The sequence below is a fragment of the Narcine bancroftii genome, chromosome 4 (assembly GCF_036971445.1).
Source record: "Narcine bancroftii isolate sNarBan1 chromosome 4, sNarBan1.hap1, whole genome shotgun sequence".
NCBI classification, from domain to species: domain Eukaryota; kingdom Metazoa; phylum Chordata; class Chondrichthyes; order Torpediniformes; family Narcinidae; genus Narcine; species Narcine bancroftii.
In genome coordinates, this window is record NC_091472.1 from 87430050 (window position 1) to 87453212 (window position 23163).

The following is a 23163-nucleotide window of genomic DNA, read 5'->3' on the forward strand; positions in this document are numbered from 1 at the left end:
TAGCACTGATGCTGCTCCATTGCTTCCCAAACCCCTTGCTCTTCCTCCACTGGTAAAACTCATTATTTGATCTCCAATACAGAAATGTTGGTTGCCAGGAAGATTATGAGAGGATGTATATCAGAATTTAGAGTGATTTATTTTACTTGGAAGAATTGAAGACCAAAGGGCCAATTGCATCACCCTTCTAGGCAGAAATTTAAAAGGATATTATTTTATTGTATTTGTCAGAAAATGTGTTTTAAATCAAGAATGAGGTAAAACCAATATTCACTATATATACTCAAGAAAAAATAAGATGACTTACCTTGAGCACAAATTTATTTGAGGGCATTATTACATTAGGAACATATCCTGATTAACCTGCAAAGATGGTAGAATAATATACTGTAATCACATTCACAGAATAAAACCAACCAGCCACAAATTTATTTGAGGGCATTATTACAGTAGGAACATATCCTGATTAACCTGCAAAGATGGTAGAATATACTGTAATCACATTCACAGAATAAAACCAACCAACCAGAATTTAAATACATAAAAACCACATGATGAAACAAATATTAATTAAACATAAACACTTTGCACCAATTTGTCTCACTCAAAATACTCACCTGCTGGTGAAAACAATTATGGGTTAAGTCCTCTTCCACAACAAAAGATCCAGGCTGATATCTGAAATAGAGTGGAGCAAGCACTTCAATTAAAAAAAAATGGAATGGCAAACCATGTACATGTTTAAAAAATTATAAGAACTTTCGTATTATTCAATGAGTAAGGAGTTCTCAGAGTCCCAATCAAGACTTTCACTCAATACCATTAAAAAATTGGTTATTGTTTTCTGTTAGTGAGGCAAGGATTGATAGCAGTTGATGGAAAACCATGTTTACTGAAGGACGTATCCAATGTCCTGGAATAGAAAGCCTCGTTGTGGTAGAGATACAGTGGAGATAGAGGAACTGAAAGAAAGAATTTGCATCATTACAAGACACTGGGTGGGAAGAGGTGAAGCCAAGTAACCGTGGTGTCTACATTTGTAAAACATGCCAGTTGACAGTCTGAATCTTGAGATGGAGAGATACCAGAGATGGACCAAGTGAATTTGAGGATAGGGTAGAAGTTGGCAGCAAAGTTGACAAGATCATCATGGGTGCAGGACACAGCACCAATGTAATCACCCATGTAGCAGGAAAGAGTTGGGGAGCATTAGCTGTGTATGTTTGTAATGTGTTCTTTCACATAGCCAACTAAAAGATAGACATAGCTGGAGCCCATGAGAGTATCCATGGCTTTCCCTTTGCATCCAAAGGTGGGAAAAACTAATGGAGAAGTTGTTCAGGGTGAGTACCAATTCTGCCAGGCGGGGGGGGGGGGGGGGGGTGGGGGAGGGGGCAGGGTGAAAATGTACAAGAACTGTACACTCCACCGCACCCCCACCCCCCTGCACATTCTCACCATGTGCTGCAAATCAGGTGGTCCAGGCTGGGTAATTAATGGTTGTTAAATTAATGGAGAGCATGTGATGTGTCTCAGATGCAGGTGGAAAGGGACTTAACCAAGGGGACAAAATAGAGACAAAATGCAAAGATAAAAGTTAATAGAGGCAGCAGCACGAGTAATGTTTTCAACAGACATCTATTACAAACTTAGATTCCCATTGTTACCTGGACAATACCTCTTCCCACTCAGTTTCTTGCAATTATGCAATTCTTTTCTTCCAGTTCCTTTGTCTCAGCCGAATCTGTACCCATGAGGGTTTCCATTCTAAGACATCTCAGAAGCCCTTCTTCAGCAAATGTGGCTCTCTTCTCCACTGCTATCAATCCATCCATCACCCTCATCTCTTCCATCACCCACACATCTGCCCTTGATCTACTTCTCCAACATAATAGGGATACAGTTCCCCATACCTACCATTCCCCACATCCAACATATTCTTCTTCACAATTTCCCTCACGTCTGATGGGATCTCACCACCAGACACATCCTCCCCTCCCCTCAATGATTTCCTTAGGAATCGCTCCCTCTGCAACTCTCTTGTCTATTAATCTCTTCCTACTATTCTTCCACATCCCCATCCCCCCCCCCACAACTCACCCAGCACTAATCCCTGTAACAGTACCTACATCCGGACCTCATCTCTCACTACCATTCTGGGCCTCAAACAATTCTTCCAAGTGAAAGAATACTGTGAATCTGCAAGCAATATTTACTGCACCCAATGCGGCCTCTTCTACATTGTAAAGACCAGATGCAGATTGGGGGAATGTTACTTTGAGCACCTTAGGTCTGTCATCGTAAAATCCAGGATTTCCAGTGGCCAGCCATTTTAATTCCACTGGCCATTCCCATGCTGATGTCTCCCCATAATCTACTGTACTGCCTGTATGAGGACACACACAGGTTGGTGGAACAGCATTCTGTCTTGAAAGTCTCCAACCAGATGGCATCAACATCAACTTATTCAACTTTCAATGACTTCCCCCCCCTCTTGATTTCTCTACTCCCAATGCCCCCCCCTCCATCTTTCCCATCTCTATTCCTCCTCCTGTTTTCCTCTTTTTCTCCACCCTCTATGCCTCCCCGGACTTTCCTTCCTCTAATTTCCTAGCTGCTTCCCATCCTTCCTTCTATCAGAGCACAGCTTCCTTAACTCTCTTCCATTCCTTCCTATCACATCTGAGCTTCTTTTCTTTCCCTTCTCACCCGTATTGACCTATCACCAATAGCTCAGTGGTTAGAGCACTGGTTCACCAGTTCATTCCTTGCTGGGGCTTCATTTTAAGTGAGGGTCACTTGTCAAAAGTGGTGATTCTGTCTTAATTCTCTCTGTTAAATTCTTCAACTAAGAATTTCATGTATGTTACATTCTAAATGTAGTATTAGGTGACAATAATGGAACCTTTACCTCCCAACCAGTACTCCACAATTTCCATCTCCATCAGCACTGGAACACCACAGGGGTGCATTCTTAGCCCCCTGTTCTATTTGCTTTAAAGCTACTATTGTAGCTTGGTACAACAACAATACCATTGATAAATTCGTTGACAATACCATGGTAGTGAGTTATATAAAAAGGGGCAATGAGTCAGCATACAGAAGCAAGATTGGAAACTTGGCTGAATGGTACACCAACAACAACCTCACACTCAATGTCACCAAAACTAAGGAGCTGATTGTTGATTTCAGGAAAGGAAAGCCAGAGGTATACAATCCAATTATCAATGGGGGAATCAACAGTGGAGAGGGTGAACAAATTTAAGTTCTTGGGAGTCAGTCTCTCAGAGGATCTTTCCTGGGCCCAACACACTAATGGCACAGTGCCTCTACTTCCTCAGGAGTTTGCAGAGGTCAAATTTCTACATATGTGTGGTGGAAAGTGTGCTGACTGGCTGCATCAGGATATGGTGTGGGGGCACTAATACCCCAAGCGTAAAGCCCTGCAAAAGGTATGGACACAGCCCAGGATATCACATGCAAAACCCTTCTCACTAACAAGAACATCTACAAGGAATGCCGCTGGCAGAGAGCAGCAGTAATTAAGGATCTATATGAATCAGCTACCATCAGGAAAGCGGTATATGTGCCACAAGACTCGCACCACCAGGTTCAGGAACAGCTGTTACAGACTCATTTAAGGACTCTTACTTTGCACTTTATTGTTTTGATTTCTTTTCCTCACTGTATTGCACGGTTTGTTCACATTTCTTTATTTATTTGTATACAGTACTTTTATGCACTACCAATAAGTGGTAATTCTGCCTTGACTGCAGGAAGAAGAATCTCAGGGAAGTATGTGATGTCATGCATGTACTCTGAAAATAAATCTGAAATTTTTCTTTTTATTAAACATATTATAGTAAACAATGAGAATAGAATGCAGAATCAAATAGTAAAGACAGAAGCATCAATATACTGCAATACATAATACAACGTTTAACATTGTAACTTAATGAACAATGTTATCCCTTTCTCCTCAATTTGGAATACTCAAAAAGAGAGCAAAAAATTATTAAAACCCCATCTAACTTGCCAAATTAAACAAAAAGAAACCACAAGAACAAAAAAGAAAAAGCCTGGACACCCTAAGCTGAGGGTTCACCACAACAGATCTGGTCCTTGACAATAATAAAAAAAAAACAAAAATCCAAAACTGTCTGGAAGGTGAAGTTAAAATACAGATGAACTCATATGAAAATTAGTAGACCGAGCAACCGTGGGCTGAATCGCTGACCCAGTTGTTCGATTCAAAATGGCGCGGGTCCCCCTTCAATCCAGAGAAGCCCGTGGTTAACAAAAAACACATGTGGCCCAAGGGATATCACCACTTCTGGATGAGTGACGCCGCGACATGCTGACGTCACTTCTGGAAGCCAGCGCACACATCAGCGGAAGTGCGCAGTGCGAGGAATTCAAAAAATAAAATCAATTACTAGTTCACCCTCACACCGTGTGGATGTCTCTTGATTCCGTAGAGTGGCCCTAGCGGATGCTACAGTGGTGATCCCGACAGTTCCAATGTTTTTGGAACCTACCTTGAATGCAACAGAATACAGGATGCTGCTACCACTACAGTTGCAATGGCTGCGACCAACACTGTGGGTGTGCATTTGCCACCCTTCTGGGCGGACCAGCCCAGGAATTGGCTGTAATTGGCCGAGCCACAGTTCCACATCAGACGCATTGTCTCAGAGGATACCAAGTTCTGGCACGTCATCAGCGCCCTGGATGCCGCCACCGTAGCCAAAGTAAGTTCCTTCTTGGAAAATACTCCTATGGAGCGCAAGTATGAGTAATTCCAGTGTTTCCTCCTCGATTTCCTGGAACTCAGCCAGCACGAGCGCACCGTTCACATCCTGAATATACAAGGCCTGGGTGATAGGAACCCCTCCGAACTCGTGCACGAAATGGTAGCCCTAGCAGTCAGACAGAGAAACTGTTTCCTTTTCGAGGCCCTCTTCCTCTTCAAGCTGCTGGGAAACATTTCCTTGACAGTTTCCGACATGGATTTCAGCGCCCCACACCTGGTAGCCAAGTAAGCAGACAGATCTTTCTGTACCCCACAACAGAGCTCAATCCACATGCAGACCATCTACGCTGCCGGCGCCACCGCTTCAGCTCCTCCACCAGGCCTCCCAGCAGTAGCCGTGGCCCAATCATAATGCAACGAGCACCCAGACAGAGCAAATACTGTTTCTACCATCGCAGATGGGGCTGAAACGTCCGGCGGTACACCTCCCCACCGTGCTCCTAACCCACCGCCAAACCAAACATGGTGACAGGAAATGGCCAGACTGGCCGCCAATAGTGGCCTCAGCAGTTGGTGCTCATAGAGGCCTACTCTACCTCAAGGACCAGCAGACAAAGAGGGACTTCCTAGTTGACACGAGCGCAGAGACAAGCCTCGTCCCACTGATGTATTTCGAGGCCAAACACAACCCCAACCTCTGCAAGCAGCCAACAGCTCCTCCATTCCAAGTTATGGTACCAGTCTGGTCACAATCCATGCTGCGGACACAGTTTTCCAGTGGAAGTGCACATTTGCGACTGTGGGACAGGCCTTACTCAGAACAAGTTTCCTCCTGGCACATGAACATTTGGTGGACGCTTCCACATTCCAATTAAACCCCCTTACTCTGTGGCAAGGTTATTTTTTGCCAATAGCAATCCACGCTTTGGACCGAAATGAATAGGTCCGCCTACTGGCCAGGTACCCGGCCCTACTGGAGCCCAATTTCCACGACGCCAGACCGCCACCTGTTGTGAAGCACCACATAAAGACCATCGGGCCTCCAATTTATGCACGGGCTCGGTACCTCCAACAAGACAAACTCCAGCAAACCAAGATCAAGTTCGCCGCCATGGAGGAGTTGGGGATCATCTGCCGTTCAAACAGCCCACTGGGCCTCCCCACTGCACGAGGTACAGAAGAGCTCCGATGGCCGGTGCCTGTATGGCGACTAAATGATGCTACAGACCGAGATAGGTACCCTATCACACATGTCCAGGAGTTCACCACGAGGATCCAGGGCTGCCGGACCTTTACCAAGGTGGACCTTGTCAAGGGGTACCACCAGATTCTGGTGCATCCTAGCGACATCCTGAAAACAGCCATCATCACACCGTTTGGCCTTTTTGATTTCCTTCGGATGCTGTTTGGACTAAAGAACACAGCCCAGACATTTCAGCGGCTTATGGACGTGGTCACAGGGACCTTGATTTCATCTTCATCTACCTGGATGACATTCTCATCGCCAGCACCGATGCCAGCACACACAGGACGCACCTGACTCACCTGTTCGGCAGCAGATCAGATTCACTGTGAACCCAGCCAAGTGCCAGTTCGTCCTAGAGACCTAGGTCGTTGTATCACCAAGAGGGAGCCAAACCACTGCCGGACAAGGTAGAAGCCATCCAAAACTTCCCCAAGCCAAGCACAATCAAAGGCTTGCAGGAATTCCTGGAGATGGTGAATTTTATCATCACTTCCTCCCGGGAGCAGCCACCCTCATGCAGCCCCTGTTTAATCTAGTCAGGCTCAGCAACAAGACGCTCCAGTGGATTCCGGAACCCACAGAAGCGTTCCAGACCACAAAAGTGGCCACATTCCTGACCCAGCCAGATTGTACCTCCCCCCGGCCCTTACAACGGACATGTCGGACAGAGAAGTAGGCCCCCTGGCCTTCTTCACCAAACACCTCCGGACACCAGAGCTCAAACACAGCGCGTTCGACTGTGAGCTGTTGGCCCTGTACCTGGCCATATGATACTTTCCGTACATGTTAGAAGGAAGGTTTTCACCACCGACACAGACCATAAATCACTTACCTACGCTCTCAGCAAGATCTCAGACCTGTTGTTGGTGAGCCAACAGTGTCACCTCTCCTACATTTCAGAGTACACAACAGACATCCGCCATGTCGCAACAAGTCTAACTTGGTGGCCAACGCATTATCAAGACCCACAATTGCTACTAATAGGAAGGATCAACTGTATTAAAATGAACATTTTCCCAAGGATATTATACCTATTTCAGGCATTGCCAATACACTTGACAGAGAAATTCTTCAAGGAGTTAAAGAAAATAATAAGGAAATTTTTATGGAAAGGGGGGAAACCGAGGATAGCACTAGATAAATTAACAGAATGGTATAAACAAGGAGGTTTACAACTGCCAAACTTTAAAAATTATTATAGAGCCATACAATTAAGATACCTATCAGATTTTTATCAAACAAGGGAAAAGCCAGATTGGACTAGATTAGAATTAGATAAAATAAGGGAAAAGATACCTGAACACATATTATATAAATGGGATGAAAAATTGGTACAACATAGAAGTTCTCCAGTATTACATCATCTACTCAATATTTGGAAAAAGATTCATGTAGAAAGGAATAAAACAAATTATCAATTACCAAAACTAATATTGACGCAAAATAAGTTACTCCCTTTTACAATAGATAACCTTTCCTTTAGAGAATGGGAGAAAAAAGGGATCAAAAGAATAGAAAATTGTTTTTCAGGAAATAGATTATTATCCTTTGAACAAATGAAAGATAAATACAATATAACTCAAGATACAGTGCTGGCATATTACCAATTGAGATCCTACTTGAAGGACAAATTAGGAAGCAGTCTGAGTTTACCAGAGGGAAGTAACTTTGAATATGTGATTACAGATACAATGATAATCAAAAGATTTATAACAAATATGTATATTAAACTGCAAGAAAAGGAGAATGAAGAAACAAATGGTAAAACTAAACAAAAATGGGAACAAGATTTAAATATAAAGATAAAAAAGGAAACATGGGAGAAGTTATGTTCTTGAACGATGAGAAATACAATAAATACGAGGTTACATATGATACAATATAACTGGATACACAGGCTATACATTACACCTCAAAAGTTAAATAAATGGGATCCAACAGTATCTGATAGATGTTTTCGATGTAAAAAGAAATGGGAACAACAATTCATGCAATCTGGACATGTGAGAAAGTAGAAAAATTTTGGGAAGATCTAAACCAAATATTAAATAAAATTACAGAAAACAATATACCAAAGAATCCAGAGATCTTCCTCCTAAGTAACATAAAAAACAAAGAATTGGAATTGATTTGAATGGTGCACAAAAAAGATTTGTTAAGATAGCTCTAGCCGTAGCAAAAAAATGTATTATGTCAACCTGGAAATTGGAAGATAATTTGAAAATACAACAATGGTATATAGAAATGAATAAATGTATTCCATTAGAAAAAATAACATATAGTTTAAGAAATAATATTGAAATATTTGAACAAATATGGGAGCCTTACATGAAACACAATAGAGAAAACCTACCGGGGACATTCACTTCCTAAATTAACGAAAGGAAAAGGAAATGAAAAGAATTGACTCAGTGGAATTTCTTGTTTATTTTTATTGAATAACAACATTGTTTGACTGGTTTAATGTATCCTAGATTTTGTACTTTAAATGGACGGGGGGGGGGAGGTAGGGAGGGTTGGATGGGAGGAGTGGGGGGGGGGGAGAAAATGGCACTGTATATATTTAAAAAGGAAAAAGTATGTATCATGGTTAATGTGGTTTATGGTGTGAAAAATAAAAAATTAAAAAAAAAGACCCACAATTGCTGCCACCTCAGGGGGCTCAATGTCGCTTAGCTGGCCAAGGACCAAACGGAGGATGCAGATGTCCAGTCCGGTGACTGCCATCTCCAGGATGAAGGTTAGCGATTTCTGCCCCTCATCAGGGGGCCCATCCTTACTGAATGACGTATCCACAGGTTTCCCCAGACCCATCCTATCCGCGACCTGGCGATGGTGGGTGTTCAAACAAATCTATGCCTGTCCCACCCCTCCATAAGGTCCACAGTGAACCTGTTGTCCAACAAGTTCCTGTGGCACGGCCTCCGCCGCGACATGACCTTATGGGCTAAAACCTGTTTGCAGTGCCAATGCGCCAAAGTGCACAGACACACCAAGGCCCCAATCCAGACTTTCGAGCCGGCGCAGAGCTGATCTGAGCATGTGTACATCATTGGCCCACTTCCTGTGAGCCGATAATCGACCATTTCACCGTTGGCCGGAAGCCATACCCCTACCCACATGCGGCAAAGAGACTTGCACTTGAGCCTTCTTGTCCACTTGGGACGCACGTTTTGGAGTCGTGACCCACATCACCTCAGACTGAGGGGCCCAGTTCACTTCCTCGCTCTGGGCTGACCTAACTAAGTTCTGCGGCAGCCAGGTGCACCACACCATGGCCTACCATCCTCAGGCAAATGGCCTGGTCAAGCATTTCCACCGCCACCTGACGGCAGCACCAAAACCTCGACTACAAGGCCCGAAATGTATGGACGAACTCCCATGGGTGCTCTTAGGAATCCGCACAGCACCAAAGGAAGACCTACCAGCCTCATCCGCTGAGATGGTGTACGGCCTCCCGCTTACCATCCCTGGGAACATTCACTTCAACATACCCAGCCCACAGCCTAGCACCCTAGACATCCTCCAGCGATTGAGGGTGCAAGCAGGTAAAGAAAATCCCCCACCACCTTCCTGACACTGCTCTCCACCCTGCCACATCCCCACAAATCTTCAGGCCACGGTCTACGTTTTCGTGCAGAGAGGACAGCAAGGAACACCCCCTACAGTGCCCCTACAATGGGCCATTCAAGGTGTTGCAGTGCGACAATGTCGATTTTTACACTGGACATTGGTGGGCAACAGGACAGATTCACGATCGAAGGCCTCAAGGCAGCGCATCTAGACTCAGGCCAGCGTGTCCTGGACCTCCAGGTTAGATGCAGAGGCTGCCTGCTCAAAGACTTTCCAGTAACCTACTCACAGGGCGGCAGCTATTCTTTGGGGGGGGGGGGGGGGGGTGTTTGGTGGTGTAGTGGGCCAAGCGACCACATGCTTAGGTGGGCCAAATCGCCACCCCAGTAGTCCAACTCAAAATGGCGCGGATCCCCCATCTCTCCCGAGGAGATGCCTGCGGTTAAGGACACATGTTGCCCAGAGCACATTACCGCTTCCAGATGGTGCACCACCAGACAGGGAGTGATGCCATGACTTCACTTCCAGAAGCCAGCGCACACTTCACTGGAAGTGAGTGTTTCCCTGCGCGCAGTGCGAGGAATTCAAACAAAGTCAGTTACTAGTTCACCCTTGCACCGTGTGGACGTCTCTTGATTCCGTAGCACTGCTGTAGCAGGTGCTACAATAGTTTATAAAAATATGCCAAGTCTCTTCAAAGTTTTAAAAAAATATTTTCCATTTGCGTCAAAACATATACAGTTTTATCCATTACATGATTAAGATAAAATTATGACAAAAATTATACATTTTTATACATGTTCTCCCCACCCCCTCCCTCCCCAAAAAAGTAGGAAAAGAGAAAGAAAAGCCTGTCTAATAAATCTGTATCTTTTAATCAATTAATTTACATAACTAATTAGGGCGGATTGGATGGGGGCATGGTGTCGCTGAAGGTAGTCGTAGCAATAAAATCCATGTAGGGTTTCAAATCTTATCAAATTTTTCTGGTTGATATCATAAATTACACATTATTCTCTCTAATGAAGTTCTATTCCCCATCTATTCAACTCCACAATATCACCAGATATCCATATTACCGCTATAGATTTCTTTGCTATTGCTACACTTGAAAACTTCTTTTGATAAATATCTAACTTCAACTGGGAAATATCTCCCAATAAAAATACTCTGGGATACTTCAAAATTTGCATCATCAAAACTCGTCCCAATAAAATACTTGTATCCTTCCAAAACTTATCTACCTTTCACATTGCCATTCTGCATGCAAAAAAAATCCTACTTCTTTACATCTAAAACATTGATCAGAACAATTCGAATGAAGTGCATGCAATTTATATGGAGTATAATATAAATGATGTAAAAAATTAAATTGTACCATTTGATATCCAACATTAATTGTATTAATAACATTATATAATTTTGGCCATACTTCATCTTGAATCTGTATATTTAAATCTTTGTCCCATCTAGATTTAGATTTTTAAAAATCCTTTTTCTGACTAATCTCTTGTAATTTAATATACATATTGGTAATAAATCTTTCAATAAATGTATCTGTATTAGATATTCCAATGGACTTTGCTCTGGCAATTTAAAATTCTTCCCTAATTTAAAAAAAAATATGATTTCATAGTATTATGTGATATATTATCTTATCTTTCAATTGATCAAAAGTAAAAAAAATCCCCAAAAAATCCAATCCCTTTTTTTTTATTCCTCAATTATACAAAACATCAAAATAACAGTTATCAACCGTAAAAGGAATTAAAGAATTTTGATTTAATATTATTTGAGCCAACTGATAATGTTTCATTCCTCTTTCTACATGTACTCCATTCCATACTTTAAATATATGCATCAAAATTGGTGTATCAGATTTTCCTTTTAATAACCCCTCATGCCATTCATATAAAACATGTTCAGAATTACTTTCTCCTATTTTAGTCATTTCAATTTTCACCCATGCAATCTTTTCATCAGTCTGATAACGAGGACAAAAATCTAAGTTGAGCCACTTTATAATCATTTTTAAAATTAGGCAATTGAAGTCCCTTTTGATCAAATCTCCATGTTAATTTTTCAAATGCCATCCGAGGTATTTTATCCCTCCAAATAAATCTTTTTACACTTTTATTTAAATCCTGAAAAAAACATTGTTGGTACAAAAATTGGTAAAGATTGAAAAAGGTATTATATTCTAGGAGAGATATTCATCTTCACACAATTAATCCTTCCTATTAAAGAAATTGACAAATCTTTCCATCTTAATAAATCTTCTTTAAATTTCCTCAATAAAAGGTAAGCAATTTTATTTAAATAAATTATTTAAATTCTTATCCACGTTAATTCTTAAATATTTAATTGCACAAGTCTGCCATTTAAATTTTATCCTTTTCTTAACTTGAACATAATCTGTCTCAATCATTGGCATCACTTCACTTTTATCAATATTTACTTTGTAACCGGATACTAACCCATACTCTGCCAATCAATCATTTCAGGGTTTGAAAGATATAGTATTACATTATCTGCAAAGAGACTAATTTTGTGTTCCTTATCATGTATCTTAAAGTCCTCAATCCCATTATCACTTCTAATCACCTCAGCTAAAGTTTCTATAGCTAATGCAAATAAAAAAAAGGAGATAATGGACATCCTTGTCGAGATGATCTTTACAACAAAAAAGATTTTGATATTTGTCTATTTGTAATCACTTTAGCCTTTGGAGAATTATATAATGCTCTTATCCAATTTATAAAACTTGTCAGAATTCCAAAAACCTTCAGTACTTTAAATAAATTGTCCCATTCTAATCTATCAAGCGGCTTTTCAGAATCTAAAGCTAAGGCCACTGATGGTAGTTTTATTTTCTGAGCCATATCTATTAAACTTTAAAATCTTACGATATCTTCTATTTTTAATAAAACCTGTTTGGTCCATATTAATCAATTTAGGCAATTATTTAGCTAATCTATTAGCTATTAATTTGGACAAAATTTTATAATCAGTATTCAGTAATGAAATTGATCTACAAGAAGATGGAAGCAAAGGTTCCTTCTCCTTTTTTGGAATAATTGTTATTAATGCAGTTTTAAGCGACTCAGGTAAGTCCCAAAAATCTTCCATTTGATCTAACAATTCCATAAATATTGGAATTAATAACTGTCTAAATTCTTTGTAAAACTGGAGAGAAACCATCCTCCCCTGGAGCCTTATTATTTGGTAAGGACATCAATATATCATAGTTCTGTAACAGTAAATCGATTTGCTAATTCTGTCTTCTCTTCTGTGCTTAACTGTGGTAAAGTAATTTTGGACAAATATTCATCTATTTTATCCCCATCTTTCAAAGATTCTAATTTCATAAACACATCATTAATACCTTGTGTTTTACAAGTAAGGTGACCCGAATCTTCTTTTACAGCTACTAGTGCTCTTGATATTTGTTCAGTTTTCAAATGGCATGCAGAAACTTTATGTGCTCTATCTCCCAATTTGTAATATTTTTGTCGGGTTCGTCTTGTATCCCTCTCTACTCTGTATGTTTGTACTGTATTAAAGTTCAATTTCTTTAAATCCAACATTTTTCTTTGTTCATCATTCCCTCAATTTTGTAATTATTTTACCATCTTTATTATTCCCTTTTCCTAAGAATTAACTTCAAACATATATTCTTTTTTAACCTTAGTCATATAACTTATTATTTGTCCTTTTAAACAGGTCGATAAAAAAATCTGTTGCCTTTTAATATATATATGTATGAAAAATTCACAAAAATCTTTCCTTTTCAACAATGTTGCATCAAATCTACATCTATAACCTATATTTTGCTCCTCCTCCAGTAAAACTGACATAACTAAAGGTGAATAATCAGAAAATATCCTTGCTTGATATTCAATGCTATGGACTCCTGACTGAAGTTGAGAGGCAATTAAAAATCTATATGGGAATATGTCTTATATCTATAAGAATAAAATGAATAATCGCTAGTATCAGAATGCATCTTCCTCCATCTATCCACAAATTTCATTTCATTCCTAAAATTTTTCACATCCTTTATCACCTTATTTTTAACCATAATTCCTTCTGATCTATCCAACTTGGAATCAAAAGTAAAACTAAAGTCTCCTCCCATAATTATTTTCCCTTTTGCATTAGCTAATTGCATAAAAACATCATGTATAAATTTTCCATCATCTACATTCGGTACATACACATTCATCAAAGTCAAACATTCTGAATAAATTTAGCAATATATCATCACATACCTTCCCACTTTATCAGTCATTACATCCAATATTTCAATTAGTAAACTTTATTAATTTCTCAACTCCTCTAGCTTTAAAATTAAATGGAGAATACCTCCCCTACCCAGTCTCTTTAATTTCATATGCTTTATGTTAAATGAGTTTCCTGTATAAAAGCCTCATCCACTTTAAATTTTTTCATATAATTCAATAACCTTTTTCTCTTTATCGAATTCTGAATTCCATTAATATTAATACTAATAAATGACAATTTCCCTGCCATTAGACATCCAAATTAAAACCTATATTCCTCCAAAGTCCCCCTCCATTTCAATTCCAAATTTGTCTAATGAGGGTGTTCTGGTTTGACAGAATAGTACACCCAGAAAATAATTTATCGAACATTAACTGCCCACTAATAAAATCTAAAATTAGGTAAAGCCATACAGAAATAAAATTTCTGTAAATGAAATTTACTCAACCTAGCATTCTTATTATTCCATGCACAAGTGGAAAATTTGGAGTCAATATTATCTAAAAAAATCAGAGTGGAAAACTGTGTGTGGAGCCTAGAGAAATGGGGGAGATATTGAACAGTTTCTTTTCTTCGGTATTCACTAAGGAGAAGGATATTGGGAGATGTGAGATAAAAAAAGCAAATTGGGTAAATATGGGGAATATAGAGATTACAAAAGATGTAGTTTTAGGGCTTTTGAAGAATATAAAGGTGGATAAGTCTCCGGGACCAGACGGGATCTTCCCCAGGACATTGAGAGAAGTGAAGGAGGAAATAGCAGAGGCTCTGGCGGTAATTTTCCAAATGTCATTAGATATGGGGATAGTGCCGGAGGTTTGGCGCATTGCGCATGTGGTTCCGTTATTTAAAAAGGGTTCAAGGAGGAAGCCTGGCAACTATCGGCCTGCAAGTTTGACGTCTGTGGTAGGTAAATTAATGGAGAAAATTCTTAGAGATAGTACTTATAAACATCTGGATAGACAGGGTTTGATCAGGAGCACTCAACATGGATTTGTGGGAGGAAGGTCATGTTTGACCAATCTGATTGAATTTTTTGAAGAGGAGACTAGGAATGTGGATGAGGGTAGCGCAGTGGATGTTGTCTATATGGACTTCAGTAAGGCCTTCGATAAGGTACCACATGGAAGGTTAGTTAGGAAGATGCAGTCTTTAGGTATAAATTTTTAGATAGTCAAGTGGATTGAACATTGGCTGAAAGGGAGAGGCCAGAGAGTGGTAGTGGATAATTGTCTGTCAGGTTGGAGGCCGGTGACCAGTGGTGTGCCTCAAGGATCTGTATTGGGCCCATTGTTGTTCGTTATATACATTAATGATCTAGATGATGGGGTGGTGAATTGGATTAGTAAATTTGCAGACGATACTAAGATAGGTGGAATAGTGGATAATGAAGAAGGTTTTCAAGGATTGCAGAGGGGTTTAGGCTGCTTAGAAAAGTGGGCTGAAAAATGGCAGATGGAGTTTAATGCTGATAAGTGTGAGGTGCTTCATTTTGGTAAGAAGAATCAGAACAGGACATATGTGGTAAATGGGAGAGCATTGATGAATACAGAAGAGCAGAAAGATTTAGGAGTAACGGTACATCGTTCCCTGAAGGTAGAAACTCACGTGAATAGGGTGGTGAAGAAGGCTTTTAGTATGCTGGCCTTTATCAATCATTGCATGGAATATAGGAGTTGGGAGGTGATGTTGAGATTGTATAAGACGTTGGTGCGGCCTAATTTGGAGTTCTGTGTGCAGTTCTGGTCGCTTAATTATAGGAAGGATATAAACAGAGTGGAGAGAGTGCAGAGAAGGTTTACCAGAATGTTACCTGGGTTTAAGCATCTAGAGTATAGGGATAGATTGGACAGATTAGGTCTTTATTCTTTGGAGCGTAGAAGGTTGAGAGGGGATTTGATAGAAGTATTTAAGATTATGAAAGGGATAGACAGAGTGGATGTGGATAGACTATTTCCGTTAAGAGGAGGAAAGATTAAAACAAGAGGACATGAGTTAAGAATTAAGGGGCAGAGGTTTAGAGGTAACATGAGGGGGAACTTCTTTACTCAGAGAGTGGTAGCTGTGTGGAATGAGCTTCCGTGAAAAATAGTGGCGGCGGAGTCAATTGTATTATTTAAGAAAAGGTTGGACAGATATATGGATGAGAAGAAGATGGAGGGTTATGGGCATTGTGCAGGGAGGTAGGACTAGAGAGTGGTGTTTGGTTCAGTGCAGACTAGAAGGGCCTAATGGCCTGTTTCCATGCTGTAATTGTTATGTTATGTTATAAAATGATTTAGGAATTAAAAACTGGAACTGCTTGAAATATATAAAAAATTTGGGTAACATTATCATCTTGACAGCATTTATACGACCTACTGAAATTATGGCCAATTGAGACCATCTAGAAAGTGTTTGTTTCACATAGTCAATCAAAGGGATAAAATTAAATTTGTATAAATCTTTAATTTTTTTAAAACTGATTTTAATCGCAAGATATGTATAATGTTCTTTAAACACTCTAAAAAGCATACACTCATAGATAGGTACATGCATATTCATTGGAAATAGTTCACTCTTGTGGAAATTCAATTTATATCCTAAAAAAAATACTGATTTGGGAAAACAAAGACAGCATTGAAGGAATAGATTTCTCAGGATCTGAAATATATACAAAAAGATCATCTGTGTATAAAGATACTTCAAGAAAAATATCTCCTTTGTTATTACCCTTAAAAACATCACTGGAGTCACGAAGTACTATCGCTAAAGGTTCCAAGGCTAGATTAAATAATAAAGGACTTAATGGACAACCCTGTCTAGTTCCTCAAAACATATTTTTTTTAAAAAAGAGGATTTTTGATTAATAGTAATTGCAGCATCTACAGGAGCATGATGGATCAAATTAATCCATGAAATAAAACCAGGACTGAAATTGAATCTTTCCACAACTTCGAACAGATATTTCCATTCCACTCTATTGAAAGCCTCTTCTGCATCTAACGATACTATACATTCCAGAATTTTAGTCAATGGAGAGTAAATAATATTCATTAACCTACAGATATTAAAATGTGAATAACAATTCTTTTTTTAATCCTGTTTGGTCAGTAGAAATTATCTGAGGAAGAATATTTTTGAATCTAAAAGCTAAAATCTTAGAAAGAATTTTGGAATCAACATTCAACATTGACATTGGTCTACAGGAAGCACAACCTAAATGTTTCTGTCTTTCTTAGGAATTAACAAAATTGATACTTCATAAAAAGTCTGGCAACGTTCCAAGAGATACAGAATACACAACCCAAGGCATTAGTATGTTAGCAAAACATTTAAAAACTCAATAGTATAACCATTCGGGCCTGGAGCTTTGCCGGATTGAAGAGAGGAAATAGCTTTAAAATTTTCCATTTCTGATTTTGGAGCTTCCAATAAAAGTTGATCATTTGAAGAAATTTTAGGGATATTCAATCGTTGCAAGAATCTATCCATACTTATTGTATTATCAGGAAATTGAGATGAATATAATTCAGAATAGAAATCCTGAAATGCCTTATTAATTTAATCATAATTACATACAATATTCCCAATTCCTTTACGAATCTTAGGAATCTGTCTTTCAGCCAGAGCTGCCTTTAATTGTCCAGCTAACAATTTAACTAATTTATCACCATGTACATAAAACTGGCTTATTGATTTAAATAATTGGCTCTCAATAGGATATGTTAATAATAAATTGTATTGCATTTGGAGTTTTCCCTTTCCTTATTGAGCCTTTAGGTTTTCTCAAGTCTTTTCTATCATGTCTTTATTTTTTTAAAAAATTCAGTATAACAACTATTCTTTCGTACATTTTCCTTAACCCTCTGAATAAGAAATTACTTGTCCTCACAGGTATCCCAAACAGTTAGGCTCGACATTCCCCAAGTTGAGTTTGCTAATAAAAAGAAAAAATTGTTTCTTAATAAAGTCTACAAATTTCTCTCCTTGAAGTAAAGTCAAATTAAACTGCCACTGCTGAGCTCCAGGATATAACATCAGAAAATTTAAAAGAGAGTTTCATGGGTGCATGAATCAGCAACAGCAATTGAATCATATACACAGTTCATTACCAAGGGGACCAGACGAGTATCAATAGAGAAATAATCAATCCTAAAATAACTATGATAAACATGAGGAAAAAAAAAGTCTTTGTCCTTCAGATGTAAAAGCTTCCATATATATCAACCAATCCATAATCAATCAAAAAAGTTAGTAAAAGTAGATCTATTGGGAAGCATCTGATTAGAGGAAGACCTATCAATCATCAGATTAAGACAACAGTTAAAATCTCCACCCATAATCAGTATATATTCATTTAGATTCGGTAAAGAAGCAAACACCTTCTTAAAAAAATCCAGATTGTCAACATTAGGAGCATGTATATTAGCCAAGGCGACTTTTTTATTATTCAATGTGCCTGTAACTATTAGGAATCTACCCATGGGATCCATAATTGTTTTAAAATGCACAAAGAGTCAATAAAGATTGAAACATCTTTAAATTTAAACTGAGTCAGAGAATGAAATTGCAAATCTCTCCAGAACTTGGAAAATGGATTTTCGTCCTCTTTTGAAGTAACTATTTTTTCCACATAATAGAAATGTATGGTATTGTAGTGTGGATTGTGGAGGATCACGTGGACTCTCCATCTGATACCAGGTGGGAATGTGCATTGTGGAGGGTTACATGACCTTTCCATCTGGAAATTAGTCGAAAGTCGCATTACCTGCCAATCAAGGTGGGACTTTATCTATCCTTTACTGATTATGTGGGCCAGACTCCCCAGCTTGCTACTCTTTAAAAGCCTACCATGTGCCGCAGCATGGTCTCTTTAGGCTTTTTCAGGTGCATTCTCCACTAAGAATGCGCCTGAAGAAGCAGAGGCGGCCATTTAAGTGGCAGCTTTGAAAGCGCAGCGCTGGCCACCTGAAAGGACAGCTGTGCCGGGATGCGCATCTGAGCGCATCCTGTCCCTTGGGCTGTCAATTCAGGATGGCTGGCTATCAACGTGGGGACATCCCACACAGGACGTCCCTACGCTGATCCCATTGCCCCACTCTCTCTCTCCCCTCATAAATTCAGTCGACAGCCAGCGCCGGCTGCCCCCATACTGATTCCGCTGCCCTACTCTCTTCTCACTCACGGGGCTGAAGCAGCCGGCGGGGATGGAGGAGGGGCTGGGGCCGGCAGGGGAGGAGGAGGGGCTCGAGTCGGGTTCAAGCATTGTTTTGGCCAACCCCCTTCTCCCCACTCCCGAAATCAGTCCCGACAGTGTGGGGACAGCCCGCGTCGGCCGCCCGACAGTGTGGGGACTGGGAGAGGAGCTGTCAGTCACTGGCCAGCTGATTGTCACCCGAATGCAGCCACTTTTAGGCGGCTGCATTCAGATGGCTGGGGAAGTCACTGTGCTGCAGGGATTATCCCTCACGGAGGAGGGTTACCACTCACCTTGCAGGCGCCTCCTGCTCATTCATGTGGCCTTCCCACAGCCGCATTTTGCCAAAAATATGCGGCTTCATAAGCAGGTCAATTGGCCACCTGAAAGTGCCTTTTGTTCTGACTATGAATATTGCTCTATACCAGATCATGAACTGTGGTCATTGCTGGTTGATAAGGTGTGCACCTCACTTAGAGTGGGATTGTAGTACTGTGTGGGAATACTTGGCATTGAACTATATGCTGTTGGAACAGGGACTTGGGAGTATGTGTTCAAGTCCCTGTAGAGTAAGTGGATGCTAGTTATTGAATATTACTGTATACGTGTGTGAAAGAGAAACAGACACTGGTATTGGAGATTGCTGTATTCGATGCGATTGCTTACATGGTTTAAAGTACTGAGTGTTTTGTGTCTTCCCTGTTACTATTTCCCTGTGTGTACATCAAAGATCATCCTTTGTTTGTTTAGCCTTTATCTAAACTGTTTCTCTGTGAGCCCACCAAACCTGATTTGATCACGTATTAGGTATTGAAAAGTCCAGGGTAACTTCTGCATCTTGAATCAGACCAACCAATTAATAATTGTATTGGCTTGCACAGCCACCTGAAACTCGTATTACCCAATCTTCACCATAGTTGCCTCAATTACAAATGAACACCACCAAAGCATTACATTTGGGGCAAACTTGATCACAGAGTGACCATGATTATATGCCAAAATCCACAAGGATGATTAACTTGTACTGCAACAAATTCATTCAATATTTTACTCTAACATTTATTGCAAATTATTAATGTGAAATTAATTTAGAACTTTGTCGACCATAGTGCCCATTTAAACTGTCTGCACATAAAAACATAAATAGAAGGAGGAATAGGCCATCCAGCCCATCGAGTCTGCTCCACCATTCAATAAGATCATGGCTGATCTGATCATTGACTCAACTCCACCAACCTGCCTTTTCCCCATATCCCTCAATTCCTTTTTTAAGTAAAAATCTACCTAACTGAACCTTAAATATAACCATATAACAATTATAGTACAGAAACAGGCCATCTTGGTCCCTCTATTCTGCACTGATTTAAGTGATCCCCTCTAGTCCTACCTACCTGCTCCCTGACCATAACCATCCAATCCCCTCACATCCATGCACTTATCCAACCTTCTCTTAAATGACAAAATTGATCCTGCTGCAACTACCTCCTCTGGAAGGTCATTCCATTCAGCCATGACTCTGAGTGAAGAAGCTCCCTCTCATGTTACTTCTAAACTTTTACCTCCTAACCCTTAACTTATGACCTTTCATTCCAATCTCACCTACCTTCAAGGGGAAGGGCCTATTCACATCTATTCTATCCCTCTCATGATTTTAAATACCTCTATCAAATCCCCCCCCTCAACCTTCTACGCTCCAATGAATAAAGACCCAGTCGAATCAATCTTTCTTTGTATTCTAGATACTCTAATCTAGGGAACATTTTTGTAAATCTTCTCTGCACCCTCTCTACCTTATTGATATCCTTCCTCTAATGTGGGGACCAGAACTGCACACAGTATTCCACATTTGGCCTCACCAATGCCTTGAATAGTTTGAAAATCATCTCCCAGCTCCTATATTCTATGCTTTGTTTTATAAAGGCCAGCATACCAAAAGTCTTCTTTACCACTCTATCCATTTGAGAAACCACTTTCAAAGAACGATGAACCGTTATTCCAAGATCTCTCTGTTCCTCTGCATTCCTCAATGCCCTCCCCTTCACTACATATGTCCTGCTTTGATTATTCTTTCCAAAATGAAACACTTCACACTTATTGGTATTAAACTCCATCTGCCATCTTTTAGCCCACTCTTCTAAGCAATCCAAATCCTTCTGCAGTCCCCGAAAACCACTTTTCACTATCCACAACTCACCCTATTTTTGTATCATCTGCATATTTACTAACCCACTTTATCACTCCATCATCCAAATCATTAATGTAAATGACAAACAACAAAGGACCTAACACTGATATCTGAGACACACCGCTCGTCACCAGCCTCCATCCTGACAGACAGAAATATGTTTAATGAAGTAGCCTCAACTGCTTCCCTGGGGAGAGAATTTCACAGATTCACTACTCTCTGGAAAAAAGTTTTTCCTCATCTCCATCTTAATTCTTGAGGTTGTGTCCCCTAGTTCTGGTCTCACCTACCAGTGAAAACAATTTTCATGCTTCTATATGTTTCTATAAGATCTCCTCTCATTCTTCTGAATTCAAATGAGTATAATCCCAGGCTATTTAGTCTCTCCTCGTAGATCAACCCCCTCATTTCTGGGATCAACCTGGTAAACCTCCTCTGGACTGCCCCTAAGGACAGTATATTCTTGCTCAAGTATGGTGATCAGAACTGCACACAGTACTCCAGGTGTGGGCTCACCAGTGCCTTGTATAGTTGCAGCATGACCTCCCTGCTCTTGAATTCAATTTCTCTAGTGATGAAGGTCAACTTCCATTTGCCTTCTTAATAACCTGTTATACCTGCAACCCAACTTTTTGTGATTCATGCACAAGCACTCCCAAGTCCTTCTGTACTACAGCATGCTGCAGTTTTTCACCATTTAAATAATAATCTGCTCTTCTACTTTTCCTACCAAAATGGATGACCTTGCATTTATTAACATTGTACTCCATCTGCCAGATCTTTGTCCACACACTTAATTTAACCATCATAAGTTAAGGGTTAGGGGGAAAACTTTAGAAGTAACATAAGAGGAAACTTCTTCACTCAGAGAGTGGTGGCTGAGTGGAATGACCTTCCTGAAGAGGTGGTTGCAGCAGGGTCAATGTTGTCATTTAATAGGAGGTTGGATGAGTACATGGATGTGAGAGGGTTGGAGGGTTATGGGCAGGGAACAGGTAGGTGGAACTAGTGGAGTTTCACTTAAATCAGTGCAGACTAGAAAGGCCGATATGGCCTGTTTCCGTACTGTAATTGTTATATGATTATATCCTTATGCAATCTCTCTATATCCTCTGTACAATTTGCTTTTCCACTCAATTTAGTATCATCTGCAAACTTGGCTACACTGCACTTTGTTCCCTCTTCCAAATCATCAATGGAAATGGTGAACAGCTGCAGGCTCAAGTCCGACCCCTGCAGCACCGCATTTACCACTGTCTGCCAATCAGAAAAACACCCATTATTCCCTGCCTTTTGTCAATTAACCAATGCTCAATCCATGTCAATATACTTCCCCCGACTCCATTCATCTGGATCTTATTGATAAGTATTGTGACAGATTATGTTGTGTTTGTATTGTATATAGATATGTTTTTGGGAGATAAATTGGGGAAGTTTTTTTTAGTGTAGGTCACATACAAACACTTTAAAACAGATCTCATTTAAAAAACTGGAGTTCTGTTCATGCTAGACATTCCGGCTCCAAGAGCCTTTGCAAAAGCTTTGGAGAATGCCCAACAAACTTCACTAATGGATTGTTGTTACAATGAAAGAACATGTCAGAGCCGCAGGCTGTCTGGAACAGAACTAAGAGGTTTTGCAACGAGAGAGAAAAACGGGCTTTCTCTGTGTGTGTGAGAGAGCGCGCGAGAGCGCGCGAGTGCGAGCGAGAGAATTCAGTTCTGCAGTTTTACAGTCAGCAGCAGCAACTGGGACTGGAACAGGACAAGCTGGCAAGTTTGTGGAAAATCCCATTTGGAAGACTGGTTGTGAGTGCTTAGTTCAGCCTGGTCAAAGTCCTTGTGGTTCACGCAACAGGAGAGGACTGGCTGCCTAATGCTTCACTTGAAATAAGAAAAACAAAAATGAACTCTGTGGTCACCTGATAGAAAGAGGTTATCCTC

The 23163-nt window shown here is 40.1% G+C and overlaps 1 protein-coding gene across 9 annotated transcripts in view; it reads right to left on the reverse strand.

Moving 5' to 3' along the window:
• Positions 1–23163, reverse strand: part of slx4ip (SLX4 interacting protein) — a 179824-nt gene that overhangs the window by 136757 nt on the left and 19904 nt on the right. For 8 of the 9 annotated variants that reach the window (XM_069931867.1, XM_069931865.1, XM_069931864.1 and 5 more), the window contains 2 exons: positions 618–678; positions 308–363 (listed from right to left, as the gene is read on the reverse strand). In XM_069931867.1, the coding sequence (XP_069787968.1) occupies positions 308–334 (27 nt within the window). In that variant the 5' untranslated portion in view covers positions 335–363; positions 618–678. Of the gene's footprint in view, positions 1–307; positions 364–617; positions 679–3651; positions 3676–23163 lie in introns of those variants that run through there. The other variant, XM_069931862.1, reaches the window with a different exon arrangement.